Genomic DNA, 16,580 nt, shown 5'->3' on the forward strand with positions numbered 1-16,580 from the left:
CCATAACAAATACATCAATTAAAATAACCTTACTTGGTATTTTTTTAACTCATAAACTGGATCTTTGCTGCATCCGTGTGGGTCTCTGTCACTCACTGACTGCTGTCTCTGATGTGAAGCAGATCCACATGTGGGAATGGTGGGCAGGAAGGACCAGCTCATTTGCATTTAAAGGCACAGGCTACAAAAAAAAAAGCTAAAATTTTCTCAAATTACGCCAAATTAGACATTTTTAAGCAGGGTATAATAAACAATTTTATGGATATTTTGAGCTGTCACCTTACAGACACATTCAAAAGGGGTAAAATGGGTGCCTTTTAAAAGTCATTAAAAGTTGCTTTCCTGCATCAACTTTACAGTATATTTGTGTAAAAATGATTCTGCCTCCCCAAAGCCCTGCTCAGTTATCTAAACATGGTGACAGACATAAACCGACAAAAAGGCAACAATCCATGTTATACTGTCACTTCTTTGGCTGCTGGAAGTAAAGTGAGACGTGAAAGAGTGAGAATGTGAAACATCTGGAAGCTGTTTTCTCTCAAGTCTTCAATATACACTGAGAATGAGGGGGAGGAAGAGATATTGTGTTATTGTTTCTTCTAGGAGGAAATAAAAGAGAAATCAATTATGTTTTCACAGCCAAAATAAACACTATTTCATTTTGAGTTAAAAGAAATAAAGTAGAATAAAGTTGTATAATAAAGAACAATTTGAAATAAATGTATTAAACGGGAGACAAAATATCTAACTTGAAGTATTAAGCAACATTCTTCATTCTGGGTGATTTCAGAATGTACGCAGTGTTTGTTATGCATTAAGTTTATTATTATAAATCATTAGAGCAAACTTACTTCATGAATATTTTATGCTGTCACGTGACCTCAAAATCAAGCATAATTCATACATTTTGTATTATGTACTATTCAGTTTTCTTAAGGTTTTATTTTATTATGTTCACTTGATCTTTTCTCATTAAAACTTTATACTGTAAAGGGCCTTAAAGAAATAAATACTGTCATTGGTTTATGATATGATTTATTTATATTGTGTAAAAACTCCAAGTTTGTGATCTTAATATAGTTTTATTCTTTAAGCACGGATGCATTAAATTGGTCAAAAGTAACCAAGTTTTACACTTAATTTATCAATTCATAATAATTTATAATTTAAAAAAATTAAACAGCTTTGTCATCACAGTAATAAATGACATTTTAAAAAGATATTAAAATTGAAAACAGCTATGTAAAATGTAATATTTCAGTCGTTAGTGTTTTAATTCAATATAATTAGCTTACTTTTAAATGTAATTTATTCAGGTTAAAATAAATGCATGGAAGAAACAATTGTGTAATTATTTAATTATATATATAAATTGCAACTTGTATTATTACTTTTACCTTGAGAAGTATATCCTATGATATAAAAATAATGTATTTCTGTCAAAATTACATAGTTAATTGAAGATTTATTTTGATTGGTCTGTTATGAAGAAGCATAAGTTTTAGTTTGTACATGATATGAATACAGTTTCTTATAAAAGAAACAGAAAAGTGACTCAGAGCAGTTCATGTGTTCATATCTTCATATACTAAATCATGTCTAAATTTTACTTGTCTCATACACAGTAAAATATGCAGTGAAATGTTTATACAACCACCTATGACCTTATAAATATGTATATATATATATATATATATATATATATATATATATATATATATATATATATATATATATATATATATATATATATATATATATATATATATATATAAGGAATATCACACGAGTAGCAGTGTGATGGCTGTATTTCAGCACTGGTGGAAGGTGTGCCTTAGTGTTGCATTGCTGCTCATGTGATATTGCGTTCATGCAACAGTTCGACAGCATAATCGTGTGTATAAAAAAACGAAAATCAAACATCAAAAATCCTTTTGTACGAGGAACTACTTTCTTTTGCCATTCATTCCAATCTGCTGCTGACGGCAACAGAAATGTTGGTAATTCACCAACACCACTTAAGAGCTAGTATTTGAATGATTCTCTAGCGTAATGTCTAAAGTAAGGACAAAACAGGTGATTTTGCTCACATTTTAAGGCTGAACGGCATGAAATACCATCAGTCTACAGAGAGATTTCCCAGTATTTCTCTGTTGCAACCAAGAGTCCACAGGAATTAACTCAGAAAAAGCCAAAGCAAAGCAAATATTAGCAAATTTTTATGGTATAAATACAACACAACAACATACAAAAGAGAGAGATCGACTTACAATGTCCCATACCTGCCTTATAACAATTTGATCAGCTGTAGTTTGAAATACGAAAAGAAAATGCCATCTTTTCTCCCCTAATGATTTATTATGCGGTCACTGTCTCCATCTTATGGTCTGTGTCTTTGCTCTGCTCAGTATGGCTGAATCTACGAAATTATAAATATTTAAAATAGGCACTATTCTTATAAATAAACTGCATAGTTGCAATCTAAACAACTACATTCTCTTCTAAAAAAGCATCTAAAGCACACTGTTGTTCAACAGCAGCAATACTTGTCAAACTCCTCTGTGGGTTGAGTAATACACAAGGGTGAAGAGGCTTTACAAGTACTGTTATTGCAGAATATTGCAAGGCTATCAGCCAATCAGATTCGAGAACCAGACAGAACTGATAAATAAATATATAAATAGGAATAAGTATCTAAATTAGGGAATATAATAAGTAAAAACACAAACAACAAACAGTTGAAGAAATAGAGTTATAGCTACAGAAAATAAGAACAAATATACAATATTTAAAACGTTAGATAAAAATAATATATCTATAGAAAATAGAACAGTAAAGTATAAAATAATCTTTACAAGCGATATAATTGCTACACAAACAAACATATAAAACAGAAGTGTTTCTAACAAATTGCCTGTTGCAAAAAGCCACATTTTTACATTCTGCCTTTACAGTCAATTCAACAATTCATGACTGGATTCTGTGATGACGTCCATGTTATAATAGAGACCTTTATTTAATCTCCGATGGTCGTTTAAAACCGCAAACCTTGCAGTACATCCTTAAACTGAAGAGTCTTTTTAAAAGTCCTCTAGTAATTAAGATGCTTTTTTACTGCAGAACATTACAGTGTTATCAAGTGGATAACGACAGGAGATGTTTCATATTCATTAACCTGTCAAAAGCACATTTGCACGGTAGTAATTATGACTATTATCCTGGTGTGCAGTGTTTTGGCATGCATTAAAGATGGTTGTGTGTTATGGTAAATCTGTTGGCAGAGCATGCTCATAAATATGTTTCATGTTATTTACTACATAAAGGATGTTTTAATTACTCAATTAACCTGTGATTAAACTGAATAAGCTGTCTTTTTCCCCCAACGTTGTCTTATTATTTAATTTCTTTTGGTCTTTATTTCTTTCTGCTAGCATTGGCCCGTACAGGAGCACAGCTTTCAACTTGCTGTCATGTGGAAGCAAAAGTCTGGCTTTGATCTTCAAACAGGTCTCGAGTCAGTGTGAGATGAAAGCTGAAGGATCAGACGTGCAGATACAATCCCAGAGGATGCCATGTTTGACTAGCAGCGCTAGCTTTACAACAGAGCTTCTTAAAAACAACTAGGAAAGGTGTTTAAATGTGGTTAAAGAAAAAAAAAAACAGCATTCTTTAAGAAATATTGCATATCTAAGTTTTGTAATAAGCAATAATATCCAAAAAAGGTCCAGCAGGTGGATACAATAACAGTTAAAGGGTTAAGTCCCCCTATAATTTTTTTTAGTTCCCAATTTTGATTTGGAAGTCTACTATAATGTGTTTGCAAAAGTATGATAATAATAATAATAATAATAGTGTCACAGTGACGCAGTGGGTAGCGCTATCGCCTCACAGCAACAAGGTCGCTGGTTCGAGCCCCGACTGGGTCAGTTGGCATTTCTGTGTGGAGTTTGCATGTTCTCCCCTTGTTCGTGTGGGTTTCCTCCGGATGCTCCTCCCACAAGTCCCAAGACATGCACTATAGATAAATTGGGTAAACTAAATTGTCCGTTGTGTATGTGTGTGAATGAGAGTGTATGGGTGTTTCCCAGTGACGGGTTGCAGCTGGAAAGGCATCCGCTGCATAAAACATATGTTGGATAAGTTGACGGTTCATTCTGCTGTGGTGACCTCCGATTAATGAATGGACTAAGCTGAAAAGAAAATCAACAATAATAACAATAATAATAATAATAATAATAATAATAATAATAATAATAAACACTGCTGCATCAGCTTCATCAACTAATCTGAAACAGTTTGTTCAAGGATTCAAACTGTCTAAACCCCTCCCCCTACTCTGATTGGTTAAAGTCAGTTGTAATTGATCGGCCAATCACAGTGTGTAGCCAAATACTCATAACCATTTATTTCAGCTCAAGAGCACTTCATATATTCACACACTATAAAAACATCTTGCTGCCTAATTTTTTTGTTCTTGAATTGAATAATTTTTTCTAGTCGTCTCAATATACATCGGACAAACTGACTAAAAATATTAAGTTAAACTTTGTATAGACCATTTTGAGGGATGTAAACAATAGCAATAGTTCTATTGTATTAACTGTTTTACACTTTTAATTTCCATAGCTTCTGAGAATCCAAATAGGTCCACATATAGATAAATAATGTTATGATAGCAGATTGAATTGCCTTGTTATGGTTATGAAATAGTTTGACAATAAGCCAAGCATGGAAGTGTTCATGGGCCAATGGCATGGCCACAATGAGGAAAAAAAAAGTTAATAATCATAATACCAAATATAAGATCAAGTCAAATTTATCAGAAATGAAGGTACAAAGCTGTTACTGGGGTGGTACATTTTCAATACAGTTCTACCTAAACAGTCAATGTTGTTACCTCAAAGTTAAAAGTTTATTCATTCATTCATTTTCTACCGCTTTTCCAGGGCCGGGTTGCGAGGTCAGCAGCAGTCTTAAGCCTAGTTCACACTACAGGATTTTAAACATCAGCAGATCGCTGTGCCGTTCACACTACATGACTTGACTTTGTGTCTTTTAATCTCTGTGGTGTTCACACTACGCAACACTCTGTGAATGATCCACAAGAGGGGGGTCACACACTACATGATCTGACAACAACTCATTCCCCATCAGCTCATTCAAGCTACCAAACCACAGCCAATGAAATTTTGAGGGAGGAGTCGATTCACACTCGTACACTTTGGACTGTGGGGAAACCGGAGCACCCTGAGGAAACCCACGCAAGCGCAGGGAGAACATGCAAACTCCGCACAGAAACGCCAACTGACCAAGTTGAGGCTCGAATCAGCGACCTTCTTGCTGTGAGGTGATAGCACTACCTACTGCGCCACTGCGTCACCTTGGTTGAGATCCTGCACAATAAATAAAAAGCATCTTGAAGGGGCGGGACATGTCAGATACTATAGAGCATTTGATTGGCCAAGATTTGATGAACATGAAGTATGAGGTGACCAGTGTTGGTTAAATTACTTCAAAAAAGTAATTAATTACTAATTACATAATTAAAATTGTATTTAAATTACATGTTTTATTACTGTGTCCGTACAGTAACTCATTACTCAATAAGCTATTAAATTACTTGACTCAACACAACGCTTAAATGCACTACATATAAATCTCAATGCTGCACAGACAATAGAAATTAAACTCTTTAAATTTTTTAAACATGAGCTAAATTGGACCTTTTAGCTTTATTAAATGAATGTAACACTTTAAGAATTATAAACATTATATCAAAAGACAAAACATTTTAAAGCGATGACAATATTTCATGCCCTTCCAGCTGCAACCCATCACTGGGAAACACCCATACACTACAGAAATATTTAGCTTACCCAAGTCACTTAAAGCGCATGACTTTGGACTGTGGTGGAAACCGGAGCACCTGAGGTCTAATCAGCCAATCACACGCCAGTAACTCAATGCATTTAGGCATGTAGACTTGGTCAAGATGATCTGCTGCAGTTCAAACCGAGCATCAGAATGGGGAAGAAAGGTGATTTAAGAGACTTTGAACGTGGCATGGTTGTTGGTGCCAGACGGGCTGGTCTGAGTATTTCAGAAACTGTTGATCTACTGGGATATTCATGCACAACCATCTTTAGCATTTAGAGAGAATGGTCAGAAAAAGAGAAAATATCCAGAGAGCGGCAGTTCTGTGGATGCAAATGCCTTGTTGATGCCAGAGGTTAGAGGAGAATGGCCAGACTGGTTCCAGCTGATAGAAAGGCAACAGTAACTCAAATAAGCACTTGTTACAACCGAGGTCTGCAGAAGAGCATCTTTGAACACACAACACGTCCAACCTTGAGGCAGCAGAAACAGAAGACCACATTGGGTGCCGCTCCTGTCAGCTAAGAACAGGAAACTGATGCTACAATTCACACAAGCTCACCCAAACTAGATAATAGAAGATTGGGAAAACGTTGCCCGGTCTGATGAGTCTCTATTTCTGCTGTGACATACGGATGGTAGGGTCAGAATTTGAGGTCAACAGCATGAAAGCATGGATCCATTCTACCTTGTAACAACAGTTCAGGCTGCTGATGGTGGTGTAATGGTGTTGGGGATATTTTCTTGGACACTTTGGGCCCATTAGTACCAATTGAGCATCGCGTCAACGCCACAGCCTACCTAAATATAGTTGCTGACCAGGTCTATGAGTGTAACTAATTAAATGACCTGAAAATGAAAAGTAATCCCTTACTTTAACTTTTCAGCACAAAAGTTATCCAATTACTCGAACTAGTTACTTTGTAACTGACTACACCAAACACTGGGGGTGAGGTGAAAATAAATCTTTGATGCTTTGATTTCGTTGATCTGAAAGCAACAAACTGCAAGCTTAAATTTTATCACTGTTTTGAACACACTAGTTAACAACTATCCTTAAAGCTGACAAACAAAAACTAACATTAAAATGGTTAATTTCAATTTAATGGCACCTTTCACATGTTTACTAACAAGTTTAGAGTTGCTTTCAGCATGTTACCACTTGCTAATACCATCTATGGCTTTTGCATGTGACGGTTAATTTGCACATCACTGACTCAAGTCAAAACAATACAAAGAGATGAACACTTTTTTCACCTTTTTATTTTATTGCACACTACCCTGTATGTCCTCCCAAACACTGTACAGCAGTTTCTCTAGAGTCATTTCAAGAAAAGAAGCCTCCAACAGCCTCATATATATACTTTAGCTTCAGCATTGTCATTGGATTTTTCCATTACATTTTGATAAAAGTTTTAAAGCGCCCCGGTTTTTATTTTTATAACAGAGGGTTTTATACATTCACAGTAAAGCCACTGAATGTTGAAAATCACAGCTTTGATGAAATATAAGGCACAATGTCATGTTAGAAACAACAACGTTGACAGCATGTGGTAGCAATTTACAAAATACTGCAGAATTATGCCTCTGATGAATACTGTACAGTGATTTGCTTTGATGGTTTCACACCACACGATTGAACAGAACGCATTCAGACTGACTGATCGTACTGTTAAATACAAGCCTGTCAACTTAAATAATGCTTGCTAACTAAAGCTCTTAACATGCATTTCTGCAACATCCGAATGAACAGTGCAAACCCGCTTGTAAACAAAATATACATATATGCAGTTCAATGTAAAGACATCATTTGGACGAAATCTGCTGTGATGGTCCAATGCATTCTTATAAAAATGTTCAAAATTAAAGGGATAGTTCATCCAAAAACCATCATTTACTCTCATTTCAAGCATGTATGAGTCTTCAAGCACAAAAGAAGATATTTTGAAGAATGTAGTAAAACCTGTAACCATTGACTTCCATAGTATTTGTTTTCCTACTTTGGAAGTCAATGGTTACAGGTTCCAAGCATTCTTCAAAATATCTTCTTATATGTTTGACAGAAGGAAGAAACTCATAAAGGTTTGAAAACACTTTAGGACATAGGTCTCAAACTGGATTCCTTGAGGGCCGCAGCTTGGCACATTTTTGCTCCAACCTTAATTAAACGCAGCTTATTCAACTAATCAAGTTGTTCAAGACTCTTTTGTACACCTCGATTATTTGGATCAACTGTGTTTGATTAGGGTTGGAGCAAAACTATGTAGAGCTGCGGCCCTCCAGGAATCCAGATTGAGACCTATGCTTTAGGACAGGGGTGTCCAAACTTTGTCCCGGAGGGCCGGTGTCCAGGAGAGTTTAGCTCCAACCCTAATCAAACACTCCTGGACCAGCTAATCAAGCGCTTGGATATACTAGAAACTTCCTGACAGGTGTGTAGAAGCAAGTTGGAGATACATTTTCCAAGACACCGGGTCTCCAGAACCGAGTTTGGACACCCCTGCTTTAGGATGAGTAAATAGTGAGTCAACTTAGATTTTGAGGTGAACTAACCCTTTTATATTGAACTTGATTAATATTTTGATGGTGTGGCATAAGTTTACGTTAATACAAGGAACTTTATTTAACATTAAAATACTTAAAATGGACAGAATACCTTTTTTTGTTTGTTCTAGAAACTATATCAGCAATAACAGGCAGTAATATAATAGCAAATATAAAAATCTAGTGTCTATCCACTCAACGAATCAAACTAATGCATTTAATCAAGTCTCTCTGGTTTCACCTCCTCTGAGTGCAATAATCTCTTCACATGAGAAATTCAACATACAATCAATAACCTGTCATATTTCTCCAGTTCATGTTTAATCTCAGGCGTGAACCTGAAATACACCGGCCCAAGTATTGAGATAAAGATTTTAATTCCTGCAGCAGTTTGTGATTATGAAACGCCTTTGACGATTTTTCACATTTTACATCCAACTGATTGTGAAGTTATGACTGAGGTTCAGACCCAGGTCTGTTACTGTCAGCACCTAGACGGACACAAGACAATAAATACATTTTTTTTCAATCAGGGTTTATACACATTTTTACTACTAAAATTCCATGACTTTTCCATGATTTTTCAAAGCCATTGACCTAATGTTTCATGCATCTACTGTACATATGCGTGGTAAAAGAAAAACTGTGTATGTTTAAATTTATTACAGCATCTCATGAACACAAAATAATCTATTCAGTTTCAGTTTATATTTATATCCATGTAAAACTGATTTAGATGATGCTTTCACTGCACTAATAATGTGAGAGTATGTTATTGGTATACAGATATGTTTTCTACAACTTTTCCAAAACTTTGTGGGTTTTTCTGTTTTTCCAAAACTTTTCCAGGCATAAAAAAATTCCATGTCAAAATTTCATGACTTTTCCAGATTTTCCATGAGTTGCTGGTGATTTTTAAGGGTGAAGGATGTATAAGATTCAACCGTTTACCACAACATGGCTTCATGTGTTTCTAATGTCATGCAACTGAGATTTATTTAAATAAATATAGACCATTTTGAGGGATGTAAACAGTAACAATGGTCTTAATGTATTTCCTGTATTACATTTTTTATTTCTGTAGCTCAAAAAAATCTAAAAATGTCCACATTTTGATAAATAATGTTAAGGGAGTTGTCTTAAACATTAAGATATGATTAAATTGCCTTTTGTTACAGATATGAAATAGTTTGGCAACCAGCAGGAAATGTTCATGGGCCAGTGAAATCGCTACATTGAAATGGTCTAATTGCCCTACTGGTTTCAGAGTAAAACATGTAAGTGTTTATTAATGCTGTAGTTTTACAGTAAAATAATAATTACTTTATTGCTCATTTGTTTTATTTTACAGTACAACAGTGTTATTGCTGTATTTACAAATAATGTAAATAATTTACTTTAAAAAAGTAGCAATATTGCCTATGAAAACTCAAATAGAAAAATAAAAAAAACTACAAAAAATATATTATTCATTTAACAACCTTCTACACTGACGAAAAATGACAATAAATGTTGAATTTTTCTTCAGTGACAAATTAGCCTTTATAAATAACTTCAGAGAAACGACAAGTAATGCATTATATAATGGAATTTGCACTTCCATTACATAAATTTTGAATTAATTAAAAATGTTTAAATACTTTCTTGTAAAATATACACTACCTACTAAAAGTCTTATCATCTATCCAAGTTTTAGGAACAACAAATAATAACTTGACTTCTAGTTGATCATTTGGTATCAGAAGTGGCTTTTATGAAAGGCAAAGGCCTCTAGATTACACTTATTATACCACAATAAAATATGATCATGCCTTGTTTTTAATAATTTAATTAGGACAGTAAGGTCTGACTTTGCTTAGACAAAAGTCTTGTCACTTAACAGAAATAATGTACAGTATAGAATATAAAGTCATGCTGCAGTGGGAAAAAAAAATAATACTGTGTATGACTCCCATGAGCTTGGAGGACTGCATCCATACATCTCTGCTATGACTCAAATAACTGATTAATAAAGTCATCTGGAATGGCAAAGAAAGCGTTCTTGCAGGACTCCCAGAGTTCATCAAGATTCTTTGGATTCATCTTTAATGCCTCCTCCATCTTACATGCTCAATAATGTTCATATCTGGGCTGGCCAATCCTGCAGCACTTTGACCTTCTCTGCTTTCAGGAACTTTGATATGGAGGCTGAAGTAAGAGAAGGAGCGATATATCCTGCTGAAGAATTTGCCCTCTCATGTGGTTTGTAATGTAATGGGCAGCACAAATATCTTGATACCTCAGGCTGTTGAGCCATCTACTCTCGCAAGCCCTTGTACTGAATGTAACCCCAAACCATGATTTTTTTCTTCACCAAACTTGACTGATTTTTATGAGAATCTTGGGTATATGTGTGTTCCAACAGGTCTTCTGCAGTATTTATGATGATTGGGGTGCAGTTCAACAGATAATACATCAGAAAAACTGACCTTCTGCCACTTTTCCAAACGATCAACAAGAAGTCAAGTTATTATTTGTTGCTCTTAAAACTGGGATTGATGACAAAACTTTTGTCAGCTAGTGTACTTTATTAATCCATTTCTGTTAAACTTTCTTTTTTTATTATTGTAGTAAAGCCTTTCCAAAATTGCAGAGCCAATTGCTGATTGGGAAAAGTTATTGGGAAGAGTTTGAAATTCAACCGGTAATAAAATACACAGTTTCTTTACATATTTAGTATCAACAGCATTTCATAACCCATAGCCTCCTAAAAACCCCCAATAATAAATATATTACCTGATTGTCAAGGTAAGTGAACGCCGCCTCCTGCGAATTCACGGTTACATTTTCTGGCTTCGCCTTCACTCCATAAAAGGAGGCGGTCTCCACAGTGATGTAAGTGGCCTCCTCATGATTATGCAGCACCTCTGACATCATTGTGTTCTGAAGACCATTAACAAAGGACATTGTTATTATAGCATTATTAATGACTCCAAACAACATACACGCTACAGATCAATGTGATTTACACAACTTATCTGAAAAAATGATTGTTTAGAGAACATTAACTAGCAGGTTGCACGTTTAAAGTCCACATGAAATGGAAGCTGTGACTGTTTTTTTTCCTAAATTCATGTAGAAAACAGTGGGCGTGGCTTGTTTTTTTACTGCGGGCTAAGTGGATGTAGTAAAGTAGGCATTTCATTCAGAAAGATTGGGAAAGGGTTTCGACAGAATTATTAAAACCCAACAGACTCCTCCTCCTCACCATTTCTGTTTGTTATCAAAACTGACAGCTGGAGGGGCGGAGTTAAGCGTGTTAGCCACGCCCAAAACCTCAGACAGACAAAGGGCTCTATTTTGACGGTTCATGCACGGAGCGCAAAACGCAGGGCGCAAACGCTTTCACGGGCGTGTCAGGACGCGTTTTTGCTAATTTAAGGACGGGAAATCTGCCTTGGATAGGGAAACCTTTAAGCACAAACATCAATTAGTCTATAAATAAATACTTTTGTTTGTTAAGCGCAAATATTCGTTTCAAAACTATTTCTAAATTCAGTTCTAATTTCCATATGGTCTAAAACCTGACAGGTGGGCAAATCTAAGCTTGTTTTTAATAAAACAAATATAAATATGGATATAAAATAATACTGCTAATAATAATAATAACATTATACAAAAGCAAATAGTTATGAATGAACTGAAAAAGCCTCCTGAGATAAAGAAGACATAAAAGCAGTGGTTTTTCATATTTATGTAGGCTAGAAAATAATATGTTTTGTAATATTTTAATCCTTTATATTTATATTCTATATCTATTCTTATTATATCCTATAAATATCCTTAATATTTACATTTTTTCATATGTAAAGATATTTGCCTATTGCTCTCTTGTGCGTATTAAGCAGTGCGTAAGCGAGGCGCAACTCTGCGCCGGAGTTTAGACCGGGTTAGTTTTGGTCTAATTAAAAATCTAACATAGATTCTCAAAATAGCAACGCGCCAGTGGTCAGCCTCAGGACGCCTTCCTTTTTAGACCAGAACGCCTATGGGCGCAAAAATGAGCGCTAATGCATTTGCTATTTAAACAGCGTAGCGCATCGCCTCAAAACGACTCCTGCGCCAAGCTTAAACTACCAAAAGACTACTGCGCCACGCCTTGCGCCACACTGCGCCGGGTGTATGATAGGGCCCATAATCTGAGTATTTAACTAAAAAATAACATATCAGATTTCAATGAATGATTTCAAGGGCAAACAATTTTTTCTTAATGACATGCACGGATGAAATGTTCACTCCAAAACTAGCAATGTGAGCTTACAAAATCACATGGTTACTTTTGATGTTATTTGTACTTTAATAGAAAAACAATTATATGAAAACAAGAGTAGCATTTAAACAGTTAAATTAGTAAATGTTTTCTAATGTGTCCATAGTGTGAGGATCTGATGAAAGCTGACTGAAAGTAGAGCACGCTGGGGCTGTTTTCAGTACCTGTTCTACTGTGAAATAGATGTAAGCGTATTGATTGCTCTCATACGAGTCAATGGTCTCTCCATCATCCCAGTACAGATCACCCTTGGCCCGGCCGTCCTCGCTCAGACTCACAATCAGATGAAGAGGCTGACCGCTGCTCACCCATAATGTGGTGTTCGGTCTCTGAAACACAAACACAACATTATTTATATATAATAACTTTAACTTATAATAATATAGAACATATAATACTATAACATATAATAACTTGTAAAAACATGCCCACACATGCATTACAGAATAAATATATGAAGATCAAATTATTTAGATCTTTGGGTTCATTCTATAAAGCTGGACTTATTTAGATAAGAGTGAAAATGTTAATGCCTGTCTGAGAAAAGTGTATAAAGTGTGCAGTGAGGGGTTTTACTGCCTTAAAACATCTATAATGATTATAAAATTAAAGTTGACAACTTTGCGGATTTTGCCTATTGGAGGTTATTTTTAGAACATAACTCCCATGAATAATGAGGAATATACAGGGCATCCGGAAAGTGTTCCCTTTTTTTCGTTTCACTTTTTTCACAGTTTTTATGTAACAGCCTTATTCCAAAATGGATTAAATTCATTTATTTCCTCAAAATTCTAAACTCAATACCCCATAATGACAATCTGAAAAAAGATGTTTTGAAATTGCTGCAAATTTATAAAAAATAAAAAATATTGTATTTATGTAAAGTTTTTTTTTTGTTTATTTATTTTTACTATTATTATGTTTTGTATGTGTGTTTTTTATTTTTTATTTATTTATTGAGGTTTATATTATTTATCTGTATTTACTAGATTTATGATAGCAACATCTAATGACAGCCACTGCCGTTGTTGGGGAGGGAAAAGGGAATGTTAAAAGGAGATAAACATTTGTAAATTGATTATACTGTTAAATTAATGAAGAAAATAAAAATGTAATCATAAAAAAAAAGAAAAATCACATGTACATAACTATTCACAGCCTTTAATCAATACTTTGTTGATGCACCTTTGGCAGTAATTACAACCTCAAGTCTTTTTGCATAGGATGCCACAAGCTTGGCACACCTGTCTTTGGGAATTTTTGCGCCGGGGTACAGCCAGTTTCAAATCTCTCCAGAAATGTTCAATAGGATTCAAGTCTGGGCTCTGTCTGGGCCACTCAAGGACATTCTCAGAGTTGTTGTGAAACCACTCCATTGATATTTGGCTGTGTTTTGGGTCATTGTCCTGCTGGAAGATGAACAGTCGCCCTAGTCTGAGGTCAAGAGCATGCTGAAGCAGGTTTTCATTCAGAATGTCTCTGTACATTGCTGCATTCATCTTTCCCTCTATCCTGACTAGTCTTCCAGTTCCTGCTGCTGAAAAACATCCCCACAGCCTGATGCTGTCAACACCATGCTTCACTGTAGGGATGGTATTAGCCTGGCATTCACTCCAAAGAGTTTGATTTTATTCTCATCAGACCAGAGAAATTTGTTTCTTATGGTCTGAGAGTCCTTTAGATGCCTTTTGGCAAATTCCAGGCGGGAAGTGGCTTCTGTCTGGCCACTCTACCATACAGGCTCTTCTCTCTCTCCACAGAAGAACGCTAAAGCTCAGACAGAGTCACCATTGGGTTATTGACCACCTCCCTGACTAAAGCCCTTCTCCCCCGATGACTCAGCTTAGATGGCCGGCCAGCTCTAGGAAGAGTCCTGGTGGTTCCAAACATCTTCCACTTACAGATGATGGAGGCCACTGTGCTCATTGGAACTTTCAGAGAAGAAGTTTTTCTGTAACCTTCCCCAGCCTTGTGCTTCGAGACAATCCGGTCTCAGAGGTCTACACACAATTCCTTTGTCTTCATGCTTGGTTTGTGCTTTGACATGCACTGTCAACCCTGGGACAGGTGTATGCCTTTTCAAATCATGTCCACATTGCAAAAAATGCTTTTCTTGCTTAGATTTTTTGTCTTGTTTCTAGTCTAAATGTCTAAAACGTCTTATATCAAGAGGCATTTTCCAAACAAGCAAAACATATTGTCTCGTTTTGAGAAATAATATGCCAATAATAAGTGAGTTTTTCCTTAAACCAAGCAAAATAATCTGCCAATGGGGTAAGCAAAATAATCTTGTTTTTTCTTTTGAAAAAAGATTATTTTGCTTACCCCATTGGCAGATTATTTTGCTTGTTTTAAGGAAAAACTCATGTATTATTGGCATATTATTTCTCAAAACAAGAAAATATGTTTTTCTTGTCTAGAAAATTCTTCTTGATTTAGGAATTTTCAGATATTTGGACTAGAAACAAGACAAAAAAATCTAAGTAAGAAAAGCATTTTTTGCGGTGCAATCAACTAAATTGACCACAGGTGAACTCCAATTAATCTGCTGAAACATCTCAAGAATGATCAGTGGAACCCGAATGTAGCTGAGCTCAATTTAGAGCTTCACGGCAAAGGCTGCGAATACTGATGTACATGTGATTTTTCAGCTTATTTATTTTTATAAAATTGTAACAATTAAAAAAAAATAGTTTCGTATTCTCATTATGGGTTATTGTATGTAGAATTGTGAGGAAATAAATGAAATGAATCCATTCTGGAATAAGGCTGTAACATAAAAAATTTGGAAAAAGTGACGCGCTATGAATATTTCCAGATGCACCGTATATATGATTCACCTGTGTAGGTATGACTGATCCCTCTCTGAGATGCAGGTTGATTTTGTCTGCTGGAGCCTCAAGCTTGATTTCTTCTCCACTGCTTATCAATGAGTTCCCCTGCATTTCAAACCAACAAATTTGTATACTGCATGAGACTGGCAAGTTAAACTAGCGAACAACCTCAAGAGAGGATTTGATTAGAGGTGTGACTTACCGTGTGAAAGTCATACCAGAGACCTTTAGGGAAATATCCCACAACATAATCTCGCCCTGCATCCAAAACCGGTGTGACAAGCAAACTCTTCCCCCATAGGAACTGTTTATCAATCCCATACGTCTTTTCATCAGTAGGGAACCTGAAGTACAGCACAGACACTGGTTCACTTTTATATAAGGGCTTAACATTTCCTAGAGTTATTGATATTTAAAAGACATTTTTTTGTTTACTGATTATGTTTATTTATGTAGCATGGCGATCCTGCGGAACCTTTTGTTCCACTGTATGTCCAAACATATTTTTATTATTATTTTTTTAAGTGCACATGCACACTAAAATAAGTTGTAAGAATTTAATACACAAAGTTTTCAGGTCAAACACATTTAACTTACTGGAAAAGCAGTGGTGTGGCGACTGTGCGTCCGCTGACGTGTGCGTGATGGAAGAGTGTGTAGAGATGTGGGAACAGGGAATAGCGAAGCAGGATGGCTTCTTTCATTGCCGTACGAGCTGCAGGACTGAATGCAGTTGGTTCCTGATCCTGCGGTAAAACAATCAAAAACATAACGATATAAAAACAATATGTACCAGCAAAACAACCGATAGACCTTAACACTACAGGAATATCAATAAAAAAAGTCTAAAAGCCAAGCAAGGCTCCAAAAACAGCACATGATATTTAAGAATTAGGAGCTATAATACTCAAGAGTTGTAGTGTATTGGTGTACAAAGATGATTTAATAATAACTTCTGAATTAAAAAAGCAGGAACAACTGAAAGTGCACACTTATATACACATTTTACATTCGGATGG

At 35.4% G+C, this 16,580-nt stretch overlaps 1 protein-coding gene across 26 annotated transcripts in view; it reads right to left on the bottom strand.

Annotated features, from left to right (window-relative positions):
- Nucleotides 1–7,287: 7,287 nt before the first annotated feature.
- Nucleotides 7,288–16,580, bottom strand: part of gaa2 (alpha glucosidase 2) — a 28,619-nt gene continuing 19,326 nt past the window's right edge. For 4 of the 26 annotated variants that reach the window (XM_087236708.1, XM_087236707.1, XM_087236710.1 and 1 more), the window contains exons 15-20: nucleotides 16,159–16,307; nucleotides 15,764–15,905; nucleotides 15,568–15,666; nucleotides 12,892–13,056; nucleotides 11,194–11,340; nucleotides 7,288–8,909 (exon numbers count right to left, since the gene is read on the bottom strand). In XM_087236708.1, the coding sequence (XP_087092834.1) occupies nucleotides 8,847–8,909; nucleotides 11,194–11,340; nucleotides 12,892–13,056; nucleotides 15,568–15,666; nucleotides 15,764–15,905; nucleotides 16,159–16,307 (765 nt within the window). In that variant the 3' untranslated portion in view covers nucleotides 7,288–8,846. The remainder of the gene's footprint in view (nucleotides 8,910–11,193; nucleotides 11,341–12,891; nucleotides 13,057–15,567; nucleotides 15,667–15,763; nucleotides 15,906–16,158; nucleotides 16,308–16,580) is intronic. The other 22 variants (XR_015476253.1, XR_015476249.1, XR_015476254.1 and 19 more) reach the window with 10 other exon arrangements.

Source organism: Danio rerio, chromosome 1, assembly GCF_052040795.2.
Source record: "Danio rerio strain M-AB ecotype USA chromosome 1, GRCz13ab, whole genome shotgun sequence".
NCBI classification, from domain to species: domain Eukaryota; kingdom Metazoa; phylum Chordata; class Actinopteri; order Cypriniformes; family Danionidae; genus Danio; species Danio rerio.